This window comes from Myxine glutinosa, chromosome 2, assembly GCF_964187855.1.
Source record: "Myxine glutinosa chromosome 2, kmMyxGlut1.1, whole genome shotgun sequence".
Classification (NCBI taxonomy): Eukaryota; Metazoa; Chordata; class Myxini; order Myxiniformes; family Myxinidae; genus Myxine; species Myxine glutinosa.
The window spans coordinates 27045428-27066931 of NC_136262.1; the positions used below are offsets into that span (position 1 = coordinate 27045428).

At 43.1% G+C, this 21504-nt stretch overlaps 1 protein-coding gene across 1 annotated transcript in view; it reads right to left on the reverse strand.

Moving 5' to 3' along the window:
* The window catches only part of GOLM2 (golgi membrane protein 2), an 84718-nt gene that overhangs the window by 17952 nt on the left and 45262 nt on the right, over positions 1 to 21504 (reverse strand). The window contains exons 10-11 of the mRNA XM_078773028.1: positions 20674 to 20970; positions 1007 to 1120 (exon numbers count right to left, since the gene is read on the reverse strand). Coding sequence (XP_078629154.1) covers positions 1007 to 1120; positions 20674 to 20970 — 411 coding nt within the window. The remainder of the gene's footprint in view (positions 1 to 1006; positions 1121 to 20673; positions 20971 to 21504) is intronic.

Consider the following 21504-nt stretch of genomic DNA (forward strand, 5'->3'; position numbering starts at 1 on the left):
TAATCTTTTCTGCGCTGAAGTTGCCTCGGTGTATATAAACTGGGTGGCCTTTGAATGCTTTTGAGAAGGGATCTGGCATTTATCTGGAGCCAACCCTTTTCCCGCATATGTGTGAATCCCATATTAACCGGCTGGTATCTTCAGTACAGTGTCTTATTATTTTCTTTTTTAAATTAATATACATATATCTATTTTTGTTGTTGTTGTTGTTGTTGTTTTGAGGACCTCCATCCATTGTTGAGACAGCAGAAGCAGCATGTCCAGAGTGGAGTGACCTGGTCTGAATCCAAATTGATGATCAGAGATCAAGCCATTGGAGAAGAGAAAGGATTTGATATCCGAAGCAATGATGGATTCCATGACTTTGCTGACTATTGGGAGCAGGCTGATTGGTCTGTGGTTGCAAGGATCTGTTTTTGCACCTTTTATGTGTAGAGCAGTAATGTTGGCTGATTTCCAAGCTGATGGCAGATGACCTTGAGCAAAAGAGAGGGTGAAGAGCGAGACTGGTGCACTGGTAAGAAGCACTACTGACTGGTGAAAGCGGTTATAATTGCATATGATGCTAAATTTATCTTGAAACACTGTTCCATTTGCATTAACCGCCTTTGGCTTGAAATATCTTGTGCCAATTGCCATTGAAACTAATCAAATAATGCCACCACAAAACATATTTGACCATTACAAACTTCAAGATGATACAAGCCCCCTTAAAGGCAATAGCAAATCTGGTAAAGCTGGTTTATGTGGGTGGGGGGGTTGGGGGGGGGGGGATGTTGTAAGAAGATCAAATTTGCTGTTGAATGGAACAGAGCAATCGTCCCATAAAAGACAGAACTAAAAGCAACCACAGTATCACTGAGAAGCAGTAAAAACCAAGGATTCTAGGATGCAATTAGATATCCTCTTAAAGATGCAAAGATAGTCATGCATTGTTTGACTAGTTTTGAGACACAGGGTGGGTTTATAGCCAGCATGTTAAGATTGCAGCTTCATCCCATATTACCTTGGTTATCTTCCTCCCCTCCATCTCCATCGTCCTCCTCATTGTATGCCAGCTCTGCCTGTTTGTCCGCCTCGTACTCACCAACATTACCTCCGTCTCCTTCATAATCCGCACCTTGAACATGGAGATCGTGGTGAGCCCCACCCATGCTCTGAAGAGCCACAGCATTCTGGGACAGCCATCCTGATGGCGAACCCCCGATACCCAGCCACCCCGAGCAGGGGAAAAGGAGAAAGGTAAAAAAGGATACGAACATGGGGGGTGGGGGGGGGGGGGACAAGGGAAAGTTGAAGAGAAATAAAGACATATTCAGAGAGAGAGAGAGAGAGAGAGAGAAAGAGATTATAGATACACGCAAAAGACACGCTGTGGTGGAGGGAAATAGCAGAGGAGGCAGGGGAAAAAGAGTTGGGGAAAGAACATGAGAGAGAGAGAGAGAGAGAGAGAGAGGAGGGGTGTGAGCAAGTGAGAGAGAGAGGGGAGGGGTGTGAGCAAGTGAGAGAGAGAGGGGAGGGGTGTGAGCAAGTGAGAGAGAGAGGGGAGGGGTGTGAGCAAGTGAGAGAGAGAGGCAGGGGTGCGAGCAAGTGAGAGAGAGTGAGAGTGAGAGTGAGAGAGAGTGAGAGTGAGAGAGAGTGAGAGTGAGAGAGAGGGGGTGCGAGCAAGTGAGAGAGAGAGGCAGGGGTGCGAGCAAGTGAGAGAGAGAGAGAGAGAGGGGAGGGGTGCGAGCAAGTGAGAGAGAGAGAGAGGCAGGGTGCGAGCAAGTGAGAGAGAGAGAGAGAGAGGCAGGGTGTGAGTGAGTGAGAGCGAGAGAGGCAGGGTGTGAGCGAGTGAGAGAGTGAGAGGCAGGGGTGCGAAACAAGTGAGAGAGAGGGCAGGGGTGTGAGCAAGTGGGAGAGAGAGGCAGGGGTGTGAGCAAGTGAGAGAGTGAGAGAGTGTAAGAGAGAGAGAGAGTGAGAGTGAGAGTGTGAGAGAGAGAGAGAGAGAGAGTGAGAGAGAGAGAGAGAGAGAGTATGCACGAGATAGGAGGGAGAGGTGCGAGTGAGGGAACAAGATAGGAGAGGAGCGAGGAGAAGGGGAGCTAAGGGTGAGTAAGAGGAAGGGGGCTAAGAGCGAGAGTAAGAAGAGGGGGTGGGAGGGAGGTGTGGGACTAAGAAAGTGTAAGAGGAGGATAGGAGGTAAGAGTATTGCAAGAGTCAATGGAAGGGAAATGTAAGAGGAAGTGTGAGGCAGTAAATAAGAACTCGGAAATTGCAAGGCAGATGATAACAGGGAAACCGTCCTTTGGCTCCTGACTGCAGCACAGACTTCAGTAAAGTGAAGGAAGATGTCTCCCAAACCATTGCGCATTGTACACCAAATGGCAAAATGTTGGCCGTTTCCACGTTTGATCGCCAAAAAAGGAAAATAAGATTGGGAAATAAAAGCACACATGAAAGTAGAAGTTATTGCTCTGCTCCCAAGTGCTGCAGCAGGATCAAACAGGAAGAACAGTGAGGGATATTAAATGGAATTAGCAAAGTGAGGGCATTGTTAAAGCTTGCAAACCAACAAAAAGAGGGCAGATAAAGCTAATATAAACAAGCATGACTGAAAAAAGAAAGGGAACAAATGAGAGAGAGTAAATCATTGACTTAGCCATGAATAATATCACGATAGCCATTGTGAGAGATGTGCTACGTATTACATGCAGTGCCTTCAGAAAGTATTCACACACCTCGACTTTTTCACATTTTGTTGTATTGCAGCCTGAATTTAAAATGGATTAAACTGAGATGTTTTTGTCACTGATTGTGATGAAATATGAAGAAGAGGATTCAAATGGAATAGCCTTGAGAAGGGAATATAACGGGTTGTAGGGGAAAGGAGTTTTGGTTTTGTATCTGTCTTTTGTGAGCGGACGCTTGAGAAAGGTATGACAGGGAATTATTTATTTGCTTGCTTATGGACAATGAAATACTCGTAGAATCTTTGCTGTAGTACTGATATTATTCTTTGTTCTGTGCGTGCGTATAGGGTATGTGGAGACAGATTTCAATAAAGCCTCATATCTGGGGAAACGAGGTCTCGACTTGATTTCATAACACTGATGTACACAAAATGCCCCATAATGTCAAAGTTGAATTTTATTTAATTTGTTGATAAATTTTTACAAGTTAATTAAAAATGAAAAGCTGAAATGTCTCTTTAGTCAATAAGTATTCAGCCCCTTTACTACGACACTCCAAATTGAGCTCAAGTACATCCAATTTTCTTTAATCATCCTTGAGATGTCTATATAACTTAATCGGAGTCCACCTATGGCCAATTAAATTCATTGGACATGATTTAGATTTTTTTAAACCCACACCTTTCTATATAAAGTCCCACAGTTAACAGTGCAGGTCAGAGCAAAAACTCCACCATGAAGTCCAGGAACTGTCCGTATAACTCAGATAGAATTGTGAGGAGGCACAGATTTGTGGAAGATATGAAACAATTTCTAGAGTGTTGAAAGTTCCCAATAGCACAGTGAGCTCCGTCATTCAACAATGGAAAGAATATGGAACTACCCAGACTCTTCCTGGAGCTGTCCATCCGACCAAACTGAGCAACCGGGCAAGAAGGACCTTGGTCACGGAGGTGACCAAGAACCCATGACCACACTGATAGAAGTACAAAGTTCCTTGGCTGAGATGGGGGAACCTGCCAGAAGAACAACAGTCTCCGCAGCACTTCACAAATCTAGGCTTTATGGAAGAGTGGCCAGACGAAAGCCACTCCTGAAAAAATGCACATGACAGCACACCTGGGGTTTGCAAAAAGACACATGAAAGACTCAGAGCAGGAGGCAAAAACAATTGTTGTCTGATGAGACAGAAATTGACCTCTTTGGCCTGAATGCAAAGCGCTACTTCTGGTGGAAACAAAGCACAGCTCATCAACCATCTAACACCAGCCCTACAGTGAAGCATGGTGGTGGCAGCATCATGCCATGGGGATGCTTTTCAGCAATAGGGACTGTGAGACTTGTAAAGATAGAGGGAACAATGAATGGAGCCCAATACAGGCAAATCTTTGAGGAGAACCTGCTTCCAAGTGCAAAAGACCTGAGACTGTGGCAAAGATTTATGTTCCAACAGGACAATGATGCCAAGCAAACAGCCCAAGCAACAATGGAATGGCTTCAGAACAAGTATTTGAAAGTCATTGAGTGGCCCAGCCAAAGCTCAGACTTGAATCCCATTGAGAATCTGTGGGAAGACTTGAAGATTGCTGTTTACCGACGCTCCACATCCAACGTGACAGAGCTTGAGCAAATCTGCAAAGATGAATGGGAGAAACTCCCAAAATCCAGATGTGCAAAGCTGATACACACCTACCTAAGAAGACTCGAAGCTGTAACCACTGCCAAAGGCACTTCTACAAAGTATCGACTCAGGGGGTTAAATACTTGTGTAAATGAGATATTTCTGCATTTCATTTTTAATTATTTTGTAAAAATATCTAAATAAAATAACATTTTTTATTATTGGTGTGATATGTGCAGATCAGTGACAAAACAAATCTCAATTTAATCCATTTTAAATTCAGGTTGTAACAACAAAATGTGAAAAAAGTCAAGGCGTGTGAATACATTCTGAAGGCCCTGTATATGTAAATCCACGCTAAATTTTCCAATTTCCCCCCTTCACCCACAACTCCACACAGATCCTTTTCTCCGAACTCATTATTGCCCCACAACATGCCACTCCTCCTCCTCCACCCCATCTGTCTTTTATATTAAACTCTTTCTCTACGCCTCCCTTCCTCAAAAATTACCGTGACTTATTGGCTGGCCAGATAGCCTGGAGGTAGCACACTCACCTTTGAGCTGCCTAGTCTGGATTTCAATTTCTATCCTGCTATAAAATTTGTAACCGGTCATCCTGGTGTTTCACATGTATGTTGATGCATCAATGTGTCCACTGTCCCATCCAACTTGGACGTAGACGAAGTACGTTACGACGGAGGACCTGTCTGCCAGTGCTGGTCGTTGGTAGATATTAAAGATCCCAATGTCATTTGCGAACAGTCGTCGAGTTTTCACTTAAACTACAAATTCCTGCTCTAACCTACAAGTTGGGAGAGGAGGCACTGCATCGGTGGTGCAACTACAGTCCAAGCAACAATTCAAACCAGAAACCACATGCTGTTCATGGATGATGCATGGTTTTCTATATTTTGTACATGTAATATGTAGATGGCATCCAAGAAATGCATGTACACACCTACCTGACAAAGTATTGAGACAGCATAAAATCTATTTTCCACAAAATGCAAAACGTAATGAAGAAGCCACAAGGAAAAGAGCGAACAAAGAAATATGGAATGATTATTATTGGGTGCCAGGGAGTTTGAAACATTTCCATAATTTTGGATAACCTCAAATTAACACTGGATGAAGTCTTGAACAAATGAATAGAACAAATGGGCAACGGCAATGTTGAAAATATGACAGGCACAGGCAAATTATTGCTCGTTCGGGTTCATTAAATGCAGACCGACAGGATATTGTGGCTGATGTCATACAAAAGTACAACGACACTCGGCAGAGCGCGTACATCTACGAGGCTGAACAGTTCACGTTTTGTATCTCACCGATAGGTCCAGATACAGATATACCATGCTATACAGTACCGTTTTTATCATTTTGGCCTCATGTCTCAATTGTAAAGAATCACTTTAAGCTAGACATAATTCGATGTCACGACATCGACCGATATGCCTCCGCCCATATCATTACTTCATTATACATACTTGTACCAAATTTGATCTAATTCCCTTCAGCTTTTCTCAAGCATTACATTTTTACCTTATATGACCTCTGAACTTTGACCTCTTGATAATAAAATCGAATCAGGTCATCTTTGCTTCATAATATATACTTGTACCATGATTGGACAAGATCCCATCACTAGTTCACAAGTTAGCGTGATAACATAATTTTTACCTAACCTCTGACTTTTACCAACCTCTGACCTTTAACGTCTTGATGCCAAAATCCAATTAGTTTATCTTTACATCATTATACATACTTGTACCAAGTTGAACTTGGATCCCTTCAGCCGTTCACCTGACATGACCTCTGACCTATTGATGAATGAAATGATTGAATGAATGAATGAATGATCGTTTTAAGGCCATTCTAGCGGGGGTTAGCCTTGCGGGCCCCATGACTATCATGGTTCCCTGTTTGAGGCAATGTTTTTATGGCCGGATGCCCTTCCTGACGCCAACCCTTAGTCGCCTCTTACGATGCGCAGGGATACGGTGTATCTATTCTAAATCGGAGTACACACCGTGATCATTCATCCCAGTAAGCTGGTACTCAATTTGCCGACCTCGGAAGGATGACAGGCTGAGTCAACCCCCCTGGCATTAATTCAGCGATCGACCGGGATTCGAACCCAGGATCCGAGGATCCCAAGCCGGCCCCTTAACCGCTAAGCCAACACCAGGCTATTGACCTATTGATGCTGAACTCTAATCAGCTCATCTTTGCATCATAATATATGCTCATACCAAGCTTGAGCAAAATCCCATCATTGGTTCACAAGTTAGGGCGGTAACAGAATTTTAACGAACGGTACCTTCGATCCCATAATCTTAGCAGTTAATCTTTACATCATTATACATACTTGTAACAAGATTGACTTAGATCCCTTCAGCCGTTCTCAGGTTATTGCTGAAAAACAAAAACCTACCACAGACGCACACACAATCCGAAAACATAATGCCTCCGGAGACTTCATCGCAGAGGCACAGGCATTCTTGTATCTTGATCCGGATCCAAATATTCACCAAAATCTAATCAATTCGTACTTGTCACAATCCCAACCTATCCACCAAGTTTCGTCCAGGATGAATTTGTTAGATTTTGGTGAAGATCCACATCCGGATACGAGAATTGTTGAAGTAATTCTTTCCAATTGAGAGATGGGGCCAAACAACTATATTTCAAAAAGTTGTGAACAGATAATGACAAAACTTGGTGGAGTTGTTTAGGTGACAAGAACAAGCCAATAAAATTTTGTGCACAGAGCAAATCTGGCCTATCAGTAGGATATAAAACAAACTGATCAGCCTGGCAGAGGTATGCATTCTACCGAGTGCCATTCTAGTTTCGAGCCGTTTTTTTTTTTGTATACATAGTCGAGGCTCATAGAAGTGATGTACACTGAACAGATCAGGCCGAAACAGCACGCAAAAGGAACAGTAGAGAGGGAAAAACACCAACAGCAGAGGTAAAGGCCTGTGAGGAAGATTAATCGCGGGAGATTCCAAAAAATAATAAGTTATTGGTTTCCACAGCATCAATCCGAGCAAGATGTGAGGCAGGGGAGCCTGCGCAGAGGGAAGAGTAGTACTCCATCAAGCTGGGGATAAAGGCCTTGTAGATGGATACAAGTTTAGGGGTGCCAAGGAAGGACTTTGTATGACTGGGAATGCCGAGTCGGCGGCTAGCTATGGGGGCCAACTCTTAAATGTAGTTCACAAAAGAAAGATCATGGCTAATAGTGAGACCCAGGAGTTTGAATGACTGTTTGAGAGTGAGACCCAGGAGTCCTCAAGAGGACTGTTAACCCTCAGCTATCGCGCCGTACTAACGGAGGGTTAAGGAAGTAGATATGAGGGTTTGCCAGATGGACCTTTCGAGGAGAGAGAGGGAGAGAGAAACAGATCCTTGATGGAGATCAGTAAAAAGACTGGGCACAGAACACTACCATGGGGCACTCCAGTCTTAACAGGGAGAGGAGATGGAAGGATTCTTTTGAAATCCACATCTTGGCTACGAGAGTAGATGACGTCAGTACACCATGTGTGGAATTGGCCTTGGATGCCATCGGCAGAGAGTTTGGAGAGCAAGGCGGGATGCCAAACTGTATCAAAAGCATGTAATACGTCCAGAGCCGGCCCTGATCTCATGTCGACAGAGGCCCACCATCCATTGTTGGGTGAGTAGAAGCAGCATGTCCAAGGTAGTGTGTTCGTTAAATTCTGGAGAGACAGGGTGAGAACTTGAAATTTGTTTGGATAGATCTAATGACGTACTCTTAAGTGTCAGACCAGCATATGATCCTTACAGCTCGGCAGAAGTCTGAAAATTATCGCATGCTGGTTTGACACCAGTTGGTCAGCAACAGCTACCTATGGCCTGCCAACACTTGGATTCAAATCAGGGAGTCCTCGCTATGAAAGAGCTAGTTACCCGATTTCCCACTATTGCAGCTGCATCCATGTGATTAGTAAAGTATTCATTGTAAATGGCATACCAATTTTAAGTTACATATTTTGTTCGATTAAAATTATTTTCGATGTATTGAAAATTTAAATGAAAAAAAAAGAAGGATTATAATCAATTGGTATCGAACTTCTTTCACCATTCAGATTTCAGATGTTTAATCCAACAAAGTTTCACAGTGTATTTGCACTCTTTCGATGCAGCACTTGATATTTCAACAACTTCCGTTACCCATTGTTAATGTTACACCTGCCTGCAAATGGGCTGGAGGGATAGCTGAAAGGTACGCGCTCTCACCTCATATATCCACCCTGGGTTCACATTGAGGCCAAACTATACATGCAGTCACCCTGGTGTTTCGCAGGTATAGTGAGGCATCAATGTGGGTGCCGACACTCGGAAGGCGTTAAAACAAAAGTCATCGCTGGAAGTTAAAGCATCCATCACACAACATCCATAAAATAAGGAATCTTTCACAAACAGTAGGTGAGTCATCCATAACTTATTCCAAGAGAATGAATCAGTAGGACCGACACTGCCTCAAAAGTATCAGATGATGATGATAACGACGATGAATCAGTTATTCGACTGCAGATTAATTTCACCAGACAACAAACCGTTTTGTCCTTGACACGGTGTTTTCAGGCATTCCCCCTTTCCAAAACCATGATCTTTTCTACCTCCGTAAACAGAATGTGTGTCACATGAGAAAGCTTTGAGAAGTGCTCAGGACCGTTTAATGAAGGTTACAACTAATGTAGAGTACAGTCAGTACTGTAAGCTTACTAGTTAGCAAGGCTGTCGGCCCCATCTTCACTTTTTGTTGTGCCCCGTCGACATCACTCGCAGGAGCCAATCACAGTGCACTTAGCCTCGCACAGCCATTCAGAAGCGTCTCGACACATCACCAATCCACGCTCATTCAGTCTGGACATTTGTTGATGTGAATAATTAAAATGTTTTGTTAAAAATAAACGTTTTCTTGACCCTGCACTGTCTGGGTGATTAATGTAGTTCCGGTTTCAACTTTGCGTGGTGACCGGTGGTTTGGGAGGTGATTAAAAACGGACACAATGAATGAATGAATGAATGAATGATCGTTTTAAGGCCATTTTCCCCGCTAGAGCGGGGGTTAGCCTTGCGGGCCCCATGACAATCATGGTTCCCTGCTTGAGGCAATGTTTTTATGGCCGGATGCCCTTCCTGACGCCAACCCTTGGTCGCCTCTTACGATGCGCAGGGATACGGTGTACCTATTCTAAACCGGGGTACACACCGGGATCATTCATCCCAGCAAGCTGGTACTCAATTTGCCGACCTCGGAAGGATGAACAGGCTGAGTCAACCACCCTGGCGTTAATTCAGCGATCGACAGGGATTCGAACCCAGGATCCTAGGATCCCAAGCCGGCACCCTAACCGCTAAACCACGGACAGCCGGCACCCTAAGCCATGTCCTAAAAACGGACACAGGTACACTGGATATTATATCGAATCAAACCGATTAATGAAAAAAAACCTTTGGTTAATAATACAATGACTAAAATCTATACGATAAGAGAACCATCTGCGTTTGTGTGCGGGTTGCCATTTTTCTCAGATGGTTGAACGAATCTTTGGCAAATTTTCAGAGGTTCATCAGTGAGTTTTGAGGAGTCTCTCAGCCAGAAAAATTGTAAATAAAAAAAGATTTTGAAAAGAAAAGTTAGATTGTTTTTTGAATTAAAAAAAACAAAAACCGCTCTGTTGTGCTTGAGCCTTTGTAGCTATGTGAAATGTGACATTAAATTATCCCCGATTAGCGTCTGTTATTGCAATATTAAATATTAATTTTCCTTCCTAGGTGTAGGAAAGTGCTTTAGGCACCCCCCAAAAAATAGAAAAAAAATAAAATCACTCTGCCAGGCTGAACAGTTTGTTTGTTTTATTGTTGTTTTTTTAGGGGGGGGGTACGTTTGGGTACGTTTATGCAGCTGGGTACGTTTATGTTTTGTATCCCACTAATAGGCCGGATCTGGATACGGACCTGAACCAAAATCTAATCGGCTTGTTCTCATCACCTAACCAACTCGTCCACCAAGTTTAGTCATAACTCGTCCATAACCTTTTAAATATCATGTAATATATCGCTTTTCGCATCAGCTCTCAATGATGAAGTCACTTAAAAATTAAATAATCCTCGTATCTGAATCCATATTCCGATCTTCACCAAAATTGAACCAATTCTTCCTTGTCACATAACCAACCTCTCCACCACGTTTCATCCAACTCCGTGCATAACTTTTTGAGATATCGTGCTGTTTGTCAGTTTTAGCCCAATCGCTCAATAGTGAAGAATCACTTGAAAGATTTCTACGAGCCGGATCCTGATTTTCACCAAAATTGAACCAATTCTTCCTTGTCACATACCCAACCTCTCCACCAAGTTTCGTCCAAATCCATTCTAAACTTTTTGAGATATCCTGCTATTTATTGTTTTTGGCTCTATCTCCCAATGGCGAAGAATCACTTTAAAAATTCTACTAGCCGGATCCGAATCCAGATCTTCAACAAAATCTAATAATTTCGTCCATGTCACATTCACTACCTCTCTGTCAAATTTCGTCCGAATCCATCCACAACTTTTTGAGATATCTTGTTCACAGACAAACAGACAAATAAACAAACAAACAGACAGACAGACAGACAGGGGTGAAAACATAACCTCCATACAGTATACACAGCGGAAATGAAATGCAGTGACTAAAGGAAATCCCAATGTAGTAGTCTTTTAAAATGCACATTTCATTTTAGTCGATCTATAGCTAATGTAAACAGGTAATTGGTTTGTTGTTTAGAGCATACTACAGTCCTTTATAGACACTGAAACAATGCCAGCCAACTTGCAGAGAATGGGAATGCATCGGATGTACAAAAGCACGTGGCCAGACTCGACAGCAAGGCGTGAAGAAGGTCGGCGTCTGATATATGGTACATGGAATTCCCTGCATCATGCATCTTATTCCGGATCCATCTTGTTGTAGCAATTTGTGCACGAGAAGCTCTGCAGGTCGATTTCGAAATCTTCATTGAATGAACCTGCTAATCCTCCAACATGTTTTCTATTAAGAAATATTATTTGTGCCTTAATCATTTCGCCTTTCACATACAGTACTTAACTTCTTGCCCCATACTAACTTTGCTATTTATTGCAACAATAAAGCTGATATTTGTATCTTCACGATAACTCTTCTACATTGCCTCATTTTTCCTCCATTTATATTCTCCATCTCCAGTTATGCAAATGTCTAGCATACCAACATGGGCCGTTTTTCCTCAAAGAAAGGTACGGTAGCCTTTCTTAATCATTGATACTCCTGTTACTCTCACTATGAACAAACTACCAGGAAGCACCTTTCCCATACCATCTGGAGTTAAAGTGTTGTAGTTACATAGATAACATTTGCAGGTAACCCATCCAACGGGCAACAGTTTCTTATTTTGAGGCTCAACAACCTCGAGCTGGCTCCAATTTCATTTCACCAAAGTTTTCACTTAAGCAGTAGAACACTGAAATCACACTGAAGGTTACCCAAGGAGGTGAGGAAGAACAGCTTGGTTGGAATATGCCAATGAACATTTACTTGAACTTCAATGTGGTGGAGCATGCTTCGCCTGTGTTTTTTTAATTGAAAGGCATTTATTAATTTTGATTACGAGCAGAGCAGCTGCCCGACAGGTGAGCTTATTCCAAGCGTGCAACACGTTCTAACACATCCCTTTTTTGGGGCGATGTATAGGTAACAGACAGCTGCCTCGATCCCTCCCAAAAATAAAATAAAAATAACCCAGGTTAAGTTTATGAAATCAAAAACATGCATACCGTTGAAGTGCATATATAACACTGTGGCTGTATAGCTTGGATAATTCCAATTGAACCCGAACCACACACCCTCTGCCCAAAAGAAAAAAAATGCCAAGACAGAAAAAACTTTAAAACCTCCAAAACTTGATGGAATCAAATGAAGCTTGCACAGGCACAACTTCAATGTGCCCTCATCAATGCCTGAAAATATAGGCAGAATGTTACATTTTTAACTCAACTGGACTACCGTCCATTTGAGTTCATCACATACTGAACCCTCCGGCGTCCGTCAACTTTTCGACGTTAACACTCCAGCGTCCACAAATATCAACTGATTCTGATCAAACTTGACATGCAGGATCCTTACCCCAAGGACCAGGTTGGTATTACATTTCAGCCCGATCCGTTGAAAAATGGCGGACTTCGGCGACCATTTTGTTTTTGGTCATGAAAACGACGTTAACACACTAGCATCCACAAATATTAACAGATTTTGATCAAACTTAGAATGTTTAGCCCTTACCACACAAGGTAGGTTGCTATTGCATCCCAACCCGATCCGTCACAAAATGGCCGCCATATTGTTTTCAGCTCCGAAACGATGTTAAGACTTTAACGTCCACAAATATTTATGGCTTTTGATCAAACTTGGTGTGTGAGACTCTCACCACACAAGGTAGGTTGCTGTCGCATGTCAACCCGATCTGTCACAAAATGGCTGCCATAGACTGGCATTAAAGTTGTCCAGTCAGTTCAGTTGAGTTCTGCTTCCCTGGAAGCTCTAGTTTTTTTTTTCTCTTCCAGTCCTTCCAGGTCGAGTGCGGAAAGAGTCCAGAAATGTCGAAGTGAATGAAGAACATACAGAGCACATCTTATAACATTACTTGTTCCACATGTCTTTATTTTGCAATGAAGGTTTTCTATCCTTCTTATGTTTCCAGACTTTCGACTCACTCCCCCTGTATATAGATTATTTATAAAAGTGTAATCATCATCACAGGAGGACAACGTCTTTATCAAGCTATTTATGTCAATGGAAGTACTCATGGTATCAATACTGCCACTGAAGAATGATAGTCTGGGAACAGCAACCTATCAATACCCATAGGCAAAGGTTTGAAAGGAAGAACAAGGACAAGGAACAAGGAACAAGGAACATTTACAAGCATGAGTACTATCCCAGGCAATGATTCCCACCCGTTGTCTAATCTACGGCATCCTGCAACTGCCAAGTCAAAGGTAACCAACCATGTTTCCAAAACAGAACACCCAGTAAAATAGGACGGCGAGTCCTGAAGGTCACCTGGATTAGGAGCAACAGTCACTCAAACCAAACTTTAGTAATTACATCGTGGGCGAATAAGGTTGTGATGAAGTTTGATTGAAATTGGGTGTGTAGTTTCAAAGAAGGAGAGGGGAATGCCGATTTTTTGTTGGGGTTAGAGGGGGGGGGGGATGTGGAGAGGGGGGATGTGGGGGGGGGGGTCGAAAACATCCATTGTAGATCTCCTTAATGAGTGCAGATTTTGATGCGGTCAATACACCATTGTTAGGCATCAAATATGAAGGCTGTGGCCTAGTTTAATCAAAATTGTGTGTGTATCTTAGGATAAGAGAAGAAATACCTATTTTGGGGGGGGGGGTCAAATCTCTTCCCCCCCCCCCCCCCCCCCCCCCCCCCGCATAGATCCCATTAATGAGTGCAGATTTTGATGCAGTCAATACCCCCTTCGTTAGGCATCAGATATGAAGCTTGTGGCGAAGTTTCATCAAAATTGTGTGTTTGGTTGAAGCGATAATGACTAAAGTGTTTAAAGTGTTTACGGACTCACTGACTGAATGAATGACTTACCTACAGACACTGCTCGATAGCATAAGCTCACCGGACCAAAGTCCAGGTGAGCTAAAAACGAAACCCAAATTGATCAGTGATTATAGTGCGGGACACGAGAAGAGATCTGACACTGACTGTAGTGACCGTCGTTAACTTTCCTCAACAGTGGGAGAATACTTCTTGGACGGAACTGAAGAAGAGAAAGTCTTTTTAGTATTATTATTGTAAATAACGAACACATGCTTAATGTGCCATCTTCAACACAGAACAAAGATTTCCAAGTTACAGAATCACGTCAATTTGGACAAACCTGAAAGGCGAAAGGGACTGATCCCATAATGGCCGAACATTATGGCAGGCATCAGGGGAAATGAGTTGCACCTACATGGAAACGAAAAGCTTCAAAAAAAAATTAACTGAAGAAAGTCAGTTTGGTCGTTGAAAGTTTGGTGAAAATAATATTGGCATTCAGCTTTGTTTTTGATCATCTGAACTTGTTATTCTTCACAGAATCTAGGAACAATCTTAATATGAACATAGTGCAAAAATATATTCTTTGAATGAGGATGAAATTGAATGAATGAATGATCGTTTTAAGGCCATTTTCCCCGCTAGAGCGGGGGTTAGCCTTGCGGGCCCCATGACAATCATGGTTCCCTGTTTGAGGCAATGTTTTTATGGCCGGATGCCCTTCCTGACGCCAACCCTTGGTCACCTCTTAGGATGCGCAGGGATACGGTGTACCTATTCTAAACCGGGGTACACACCGTGATCATTCATCCCAGCAAGCTGGTACTCGATTTGCCGACCTCGGAAGGATGACAGGCTGAGTCAACCCCCCTGGCGTTAATTCAGCGATCGACCGGGATTCGAACCCAGGATCCTAGGATCCCAAGCCGGCACCCTAACTGCTAAGCCAACACCACGCTAAATTCTTCCAGACTATTACCAAGAATGATAATAAAACTTGGTTGTAGCCTAACATCAACACAACTACCGTACTTGGAAAATGCTCGTTACAAGCAAGGGATGAGACATTTACTGCAACTGCCTCACCACAAGGCTCCTGTGTTAGGACGACGGTATAAACATTCGAGAACTAAACAAATGGAGCAAAGAGAACAAAAGAAATACAAAACGAGACCAGAAACACCACAAACATGATAAAATTGACTACAGTTTGCTCCAGGTTGAGTTTATAAAGTTAAATGTTTCTTGCAAAAAAAATACTACTACTACACAAAAAAAAGTGGGGTCATTGGTACGCTATCTTAAATCCCCACACTTCCAAGCTAAAGGAAAATGGTTCCACCAGGAATGAGCGAATATCAAATTGATTTTTTTGTTAATCTTCTGTTTTGACCTCTGTGAACCTAAGTCCCGAACCCCCAGGTCTAAGGCATGACCTAGAGGTAAACTCCAAAAAATTGTTACATATTTCATGCATTCCCCAACGTTAATTGCATATACAAACTTTCATTTAAAAAAGGCCAGGGAGCGGGGTGAAATATACAAACTTTCAAAGCCCCAGGGAGCGGGGTGAAAAATGACACTGCTCTCGCACCTTCTTGCCATGTGGTGATAATAACCACCAAGTTTGTTGAATTCATGCACAACCGTTTAGGAGGAGATGGCATGACACAGACAGAGTCGATGACAATATCTTAACACTGTGGAGGGATTGGGGAGGGGGTTAGGAGGAGGAGGACTCCCCCGTTTGTTTGTTTTTCAAAAAGCATGGGGATAATAATAAAATCTTAAGAACCAGTTTAAATTTTAAAATATAGTCTCAAACACTGAGAATCACTCAACCTGATAATATTAGATGAGTCACTTCACATCCCAAAATGGAAAATGCACATTGAAGGTGAATGTACTGCTCAGCAATTTCTGTTGTAATCAGGTCGTACAACTGGCTGAAACCCACATGTGACAAATTTCAACAATATAAACGTGTACAAAATAAACCTTGGCAATACCTATTAGTCTGTAGCCCAGGAATATATTCTAAGAACAGGGAAACAAGTACAACAAGCATTCTGAGTATTGCGCTGCAATACATGTCCCCTACCGGCAGTCTGTCGTCCGGAAAACTCTTGGGGAAATTACCAAGGGTTATTTATCCACAGGTTCTGAATCGTTCCCAATCGCTAATTACCTCAGGACGGGCTCACCTGTGATTCGCACTCGGGACTTCGATTTATACACCTTGCAGACAGGTCAGCAGAAGCACGAGAAAATACGTTGTTGATAAAGAACCTTTCGAGTCGCTAAATATCAGTAATTTATTATATTTTCCGGTTCACGATCAATGATCGATGTGTATATACATGTTGCTCGGCTTGGCTCCGCCCTTCCGGAAAGCGCGCGCTGTGTCGCGCTGTTGACGTTCGCGAGACAAGGCTGAGGGCGCGCGGTGCGGCTTGAGGAGAACTCTAGAATAAACAAGAGATATCCATTTTTTAATAATATTTTCGTTTAATTAACAATATCTGCCAAACCACGCGCCCTATCGCAAATTCTAAAAGGACATTTTAGTAGATTGACATGCTCAACAGATCTGTGAAGTTTCCCCTCGATTGGATCAAAAATGAGGGAGGAGCCTGGTTTTAAAGGTTCATGCTTAAAAACGTCATAACTCTGAAACCATGTGACGCATGACATCATGCTCATTGACTTTTTTGTTCGTCATGGGTATGCGATTCTACTTGCAAAGTTTGGCCTCGATCTGTTCAGCCATTGCAGAGAAAAAGGTGTTTTCGTGTTTTCACGAAAAACAATATGGCGGCCGAACCACGTGACCTGTGATGTCATAATTACCATTAAAAATTCTACAGACCGAGTCCGTCATATGGTGAAAATTTGATCTCAATCAGTCCAATTATTGCAGAGAAAATCGTTTTTAAAGGAAAGTAAAACTTAAAATGGCACTGAGTTAAGGATAATCAGAATTATCAGAATTACCAAAGTTCAAAGTGCCATAACTTTGTCAAAAATGATCGAAACATCGTGAAGTTCGAATTTGATCTGTAACTTATCATGAGGAAACCATGTACCAAGTTTGAAATCATTAGCATTAAGAGTTTAGAAAAAAAAAGTCCGGAAAACTGTTCTTTGCATGACGGACTGACGGACTGACAGACTGACAGACGAAGGGACGGCGTGCACACCTATAGTCCCCTCCGGTGTACACCGGTAGGGGACTAATAAGAGTGTATCGGCATCACTTGCCAGGAGACAATCACAGTGCACCTAGCCTCGCACAGCCATTCAGCAGCGTCTCAAGACTTATCGCCAAGCCTGTTCAGTCTGGACATTTATGTGGATAATAAGGTGTTGTCCCAATCAAAGATTTCTTGACTCTGCACTGACTGGGTGATTAACTTGGTCCTGGTTTCAACTTTGCATGGCGACCAGTGGTTTGGGAGGAGATTAAAAACTGACACAAGGACTCTGGATCCTCTGGATCTTATTATATAGAATCAAATTGATTAATGAAGAATTTTTGGTTTCAGTGTGAAACACAAACAAACCGATTGTTAAAATGACCATCAAATATCGAAAGCATTGGTGTTATGGGTCTTCTAACACAGTACTTATAGACCTTAGGCTTCATGCCTTCATGGCTCACCTTCAGGCCGCTTCAGACAAATTAGCCCAGATTTCTTAATACAGCAGTATTGTTTTTGTAATCTATCTATAATTCCAGTAATCTCTGTGTGTTTGTTTGTACGTTTGTACGTTTGTACGTTTGTTTGTTTGTCTGTGACCGCTGTTTCTCGACAACCACGGGTCCGATATACTTTAAACTTGCCAGGTATATTGCTGAGGACCCGAGGATGTGCCTTTTCAAGGTTTGAAATTAATCGGACAAGTACTTACCGAGCTATGGCGATTTAGCCGTTCGCCGTTCGCTTTGGCGTTGCGAATGGACCAAACCATTGCATGTAAATAGAGGGGGGGGTTCTGTGGTCGTTGCGAATGGACCAAACCATTCATGTAAATAGAGGGGGGGGGGGTTCTGTGGTCGTTACTGCCACGTGGTTTCAAAGTTTTTTTTTGTTGTTGTTGTTTGCACGCATGTTTTTTTGCACCCACGTACGGGCACGCCCTAGGATGTTTACACACACACACCCCTACACAAATTTTTTTTTTTTTTTTTTTTTGGCAAGGAACGGGCACCCACGTACGGGCACGTCCTAGCTTATATATAGTACGGGCATGCCCTAGTAATAATAATAGCGTTAATACTAATGATACATGTGCTGTGCTGTGTGCAGGAAGGGTGTCGGAGTGAACTCCATTCAATGTACAATGTGCGCTGAGTGGGTTCATCAAAAATGTAGTGGTCTGAGAGGGTCATTAACCAGTGTGGCAGCTACATTAAAATGTAAGTTGTGCACAGAGGTAGCTGCAGATGGAGGAAATGTTGAGTTGGATCTTGGAGACGGCATGAAGCTGGAAGGTGTGAAAACATTTTGCTACCTCGGAGACATGCTGAATGGAGAAGGTAGATCAGACTCGGCAACGGTTGCTGGAGTGAAATGTGCATGGAAGAAGTTTCGGGAACTGAGTGGCGTGCTGATGAGGAGGGGAGTGTCGTTGAAGCTGAAGGGAAAGGTGTATGCTGCATATGTGAGAAGTGTTATGATTTATGGGAGCGAGACATGGGTAATGAACGTAGAGCAGCAACGAAGGCTGGAAAGGGTGGAAATGCGAATGGTTCGGTGGATGTGCGGAGTATCGTTGAGAGAGAGGAAGACAAATGATGAATTGCGAAAGATGATGGGAATAGAGCCTGTGATTGATGCTGTGAAGAGAAACAGGTTGAGATGGTTTGGTCATGTGTTGAGGAAGGATGAAAGTGACTGGTTGAGAAGAGTGATGGAAATGAATGTAGACGGAAGTAGAGGACGGGGAAGACCGAGAAAGACTTGGCTAAAGATGGTGGAAGAAGAAATGCGGGCAAGGGGGTTAACAAGGAGAGATGCAGAAAATAGGGCAAAATGGAGAAGATGGTCATGGGGACCGCAAGGCAAACCCCCACTCTAGCAGGGAAAATGGCCTTAAAATGCATGTTGTTGTTGTTGTTGTTGTAATACTAATGATACAGTAAATATAATCATAACAATGCAATCCCTTTGTCGTTATTGCAACGTTTCTAGATTGAAGAGGAAACCCCCCTCCCCCCTCCACCCCATCCCCAACCAGAATCGGGTAAAATTGGGTACTAGCGCTCGGAAGAACCGTTGCTACAGCGGCACTATCACAATTGACCCTTGAAGAACCGTCGCTACAACACCACCGTGAAATTCTTCAAGAAGCTATCCTCTACCTAATCACCTCAATCGACCCTTTGGAAAGTCTTGATAAGCACGAGCCAATGAGGACGCCTCACATGGGGTCAGAAAGCGTGAGGTAACCCTTGCTCCCGAGAGCCACACCTCAAGCAGTCTCCCACTAACTTTGCTTCCTCGAGGCCACGCCTGAGAGAGATAAAAGGCGAGAGACCAGATCTGTTTATGGCTATTGTGCACACTGGGACCTGCTCGTAGAGTAAGCTGCCTGCCTGTTCATGACAAAGGACTGCCTTCCGGATCAAGCTGTGCTGGGCTGAGAATGCTGTGCCGATAAACTGACACTGACACTGACAGGCACTGGTACTGAGCAGGAACGAGATCGATACAATTGAGGGTTCTGAAGCGTCATTCGTGATACCCTCGTCCACCACCACCGGAAGAAGCAGCGACACACAGTAAATGTTTACGAAGATAATTTACATCGCACGACCTTCAGAACTCCTTGTGAGGGTAGCAAATGAAGTCACTACAACCTTTGCCATATGACCTGTAGTCCGCTTGGCAAGATTACTAACTTGAGATTGCATAATGATAAGCAACGACCGAATACATCGCCAATTTTGATAAGTGGCCACACTGGCCACCGAGGGACAAATTTTCGTGGCCAAACTGAGTTTTTTGTATTATTTGGCACCCGGGACAGCGCTTATTTTGAACCCTGCACATACATATACTGAAATGCATGGAAATAGAATATGGCACACCGCTGGACCAGTTAGAGTTCCAAACTCGTGGGCAGTACAGCAAGCTTAAAAACCACGCAACATTACAAGTTGTCGACAAAGACAGTCTGTGGTCTTCTCTAATACTTTGCAGAGGGGGCCGGTGGGGGGGGGGAGGGGGGGGAAGGGGGGGAGGGGGGATGAAGGACGGGTTTTACAAGATGTATCGGGAAACAATTCTCCACCTTTTCCCCAAAACCCAGAGTACAATGTAGCGAAATTCATTATTTATGTATGTAAAGTGAAAGGTTCAATAATGACCAGATCTGGTCATTCTGTTTTTATCAAATATATGCATTGTGTTTAATTTCAAGACAAGTTATGGCATACATGTGCAGTATTATCCCTCTATAAATGGCAGGTTTTGCAAACAGCAATGAATTATCGGTTAAAAGGATCATTAATTTGGGACATGCAGGAAGTGTGGGTAGGAGGTGGAAAAACTCTCATTATGAGGCTTTACAAATGGAAAAAAAAAGCGATGACCAGGAAGCAATGACACAACGAGTGCAACAAAGGGGAAGAAGAAGCATAAAGTTTTCAGCAAAATATAGGGGAAGCAAAAAAAAAAGTTACGTTTTGCTGCTTCATGCAGAGTGACAGTAAAAGGACAAGGTAACTGAAGAATCAAAGCTTCCTCTGCTTACCTTCTTTTGCAGGCTTCTTCAACTCTGCTTCGTCTGCTTTGTCTGCGTCATACAGCTCCGAGACCCTCAGGAGATTCGGACGCCCACTTGGAAGAGCAGCTTGCTTTATGTCTGCTTGTTCCGAATTCTCATTATCCGCTTTCAGATCCAATTCCCCACCGTCAATCACTCCAAGGATCCCGACTTGCAAAGCCTTCCGGCTTTCAGATGGCTTGGCATCTTCTTCGTTTTCCCACAATGGAACCTTTCGTTTTGCCACACCTTCTGTCCTTCCTTTCATATCATCTTCAATTTCACCTGCATCGACCCATGTTCAACATGTTTAACCTCACGGCCAACCATTAAGGCCCAATCGTGATTCAGTATGGATTGCAATCACTTATCCATATCACATTAAACTAGAAAATTAAATTTGAAGCAAATGGTCAATGGATATGCCTCCACCTGTGTTGGATGTCAAGCCCCTGTTACGTTTGACCTAAATTAAAGGTCACATGAGAGAGACTGCGAGAGAGAAAAGACAACAAGCGTTACGCCTAGGTCCCCGTCGGTGAAGTGATGTGAGTTGACAAAGTGGAAGACGCAAGGCGGCCATCTTGGAGTTTGACGTGGCGACCCAATTTTCAATAGCGTTTTTCCTTCTGCGTAGATACACCCACACACCAGATTAGAAGTTAGTAGTTCGTTTATTTCTCAAGCTATTTCGCTCACAGGGTTCAGACATATATATATGGTGGCGGCCATCTTGGATTTTGACGTGGCGACCCAATTTTCAATAGCGTTCTTCCTTATGCCTAGATACACCCACACCAGATTAAAAGTTGGTACTTC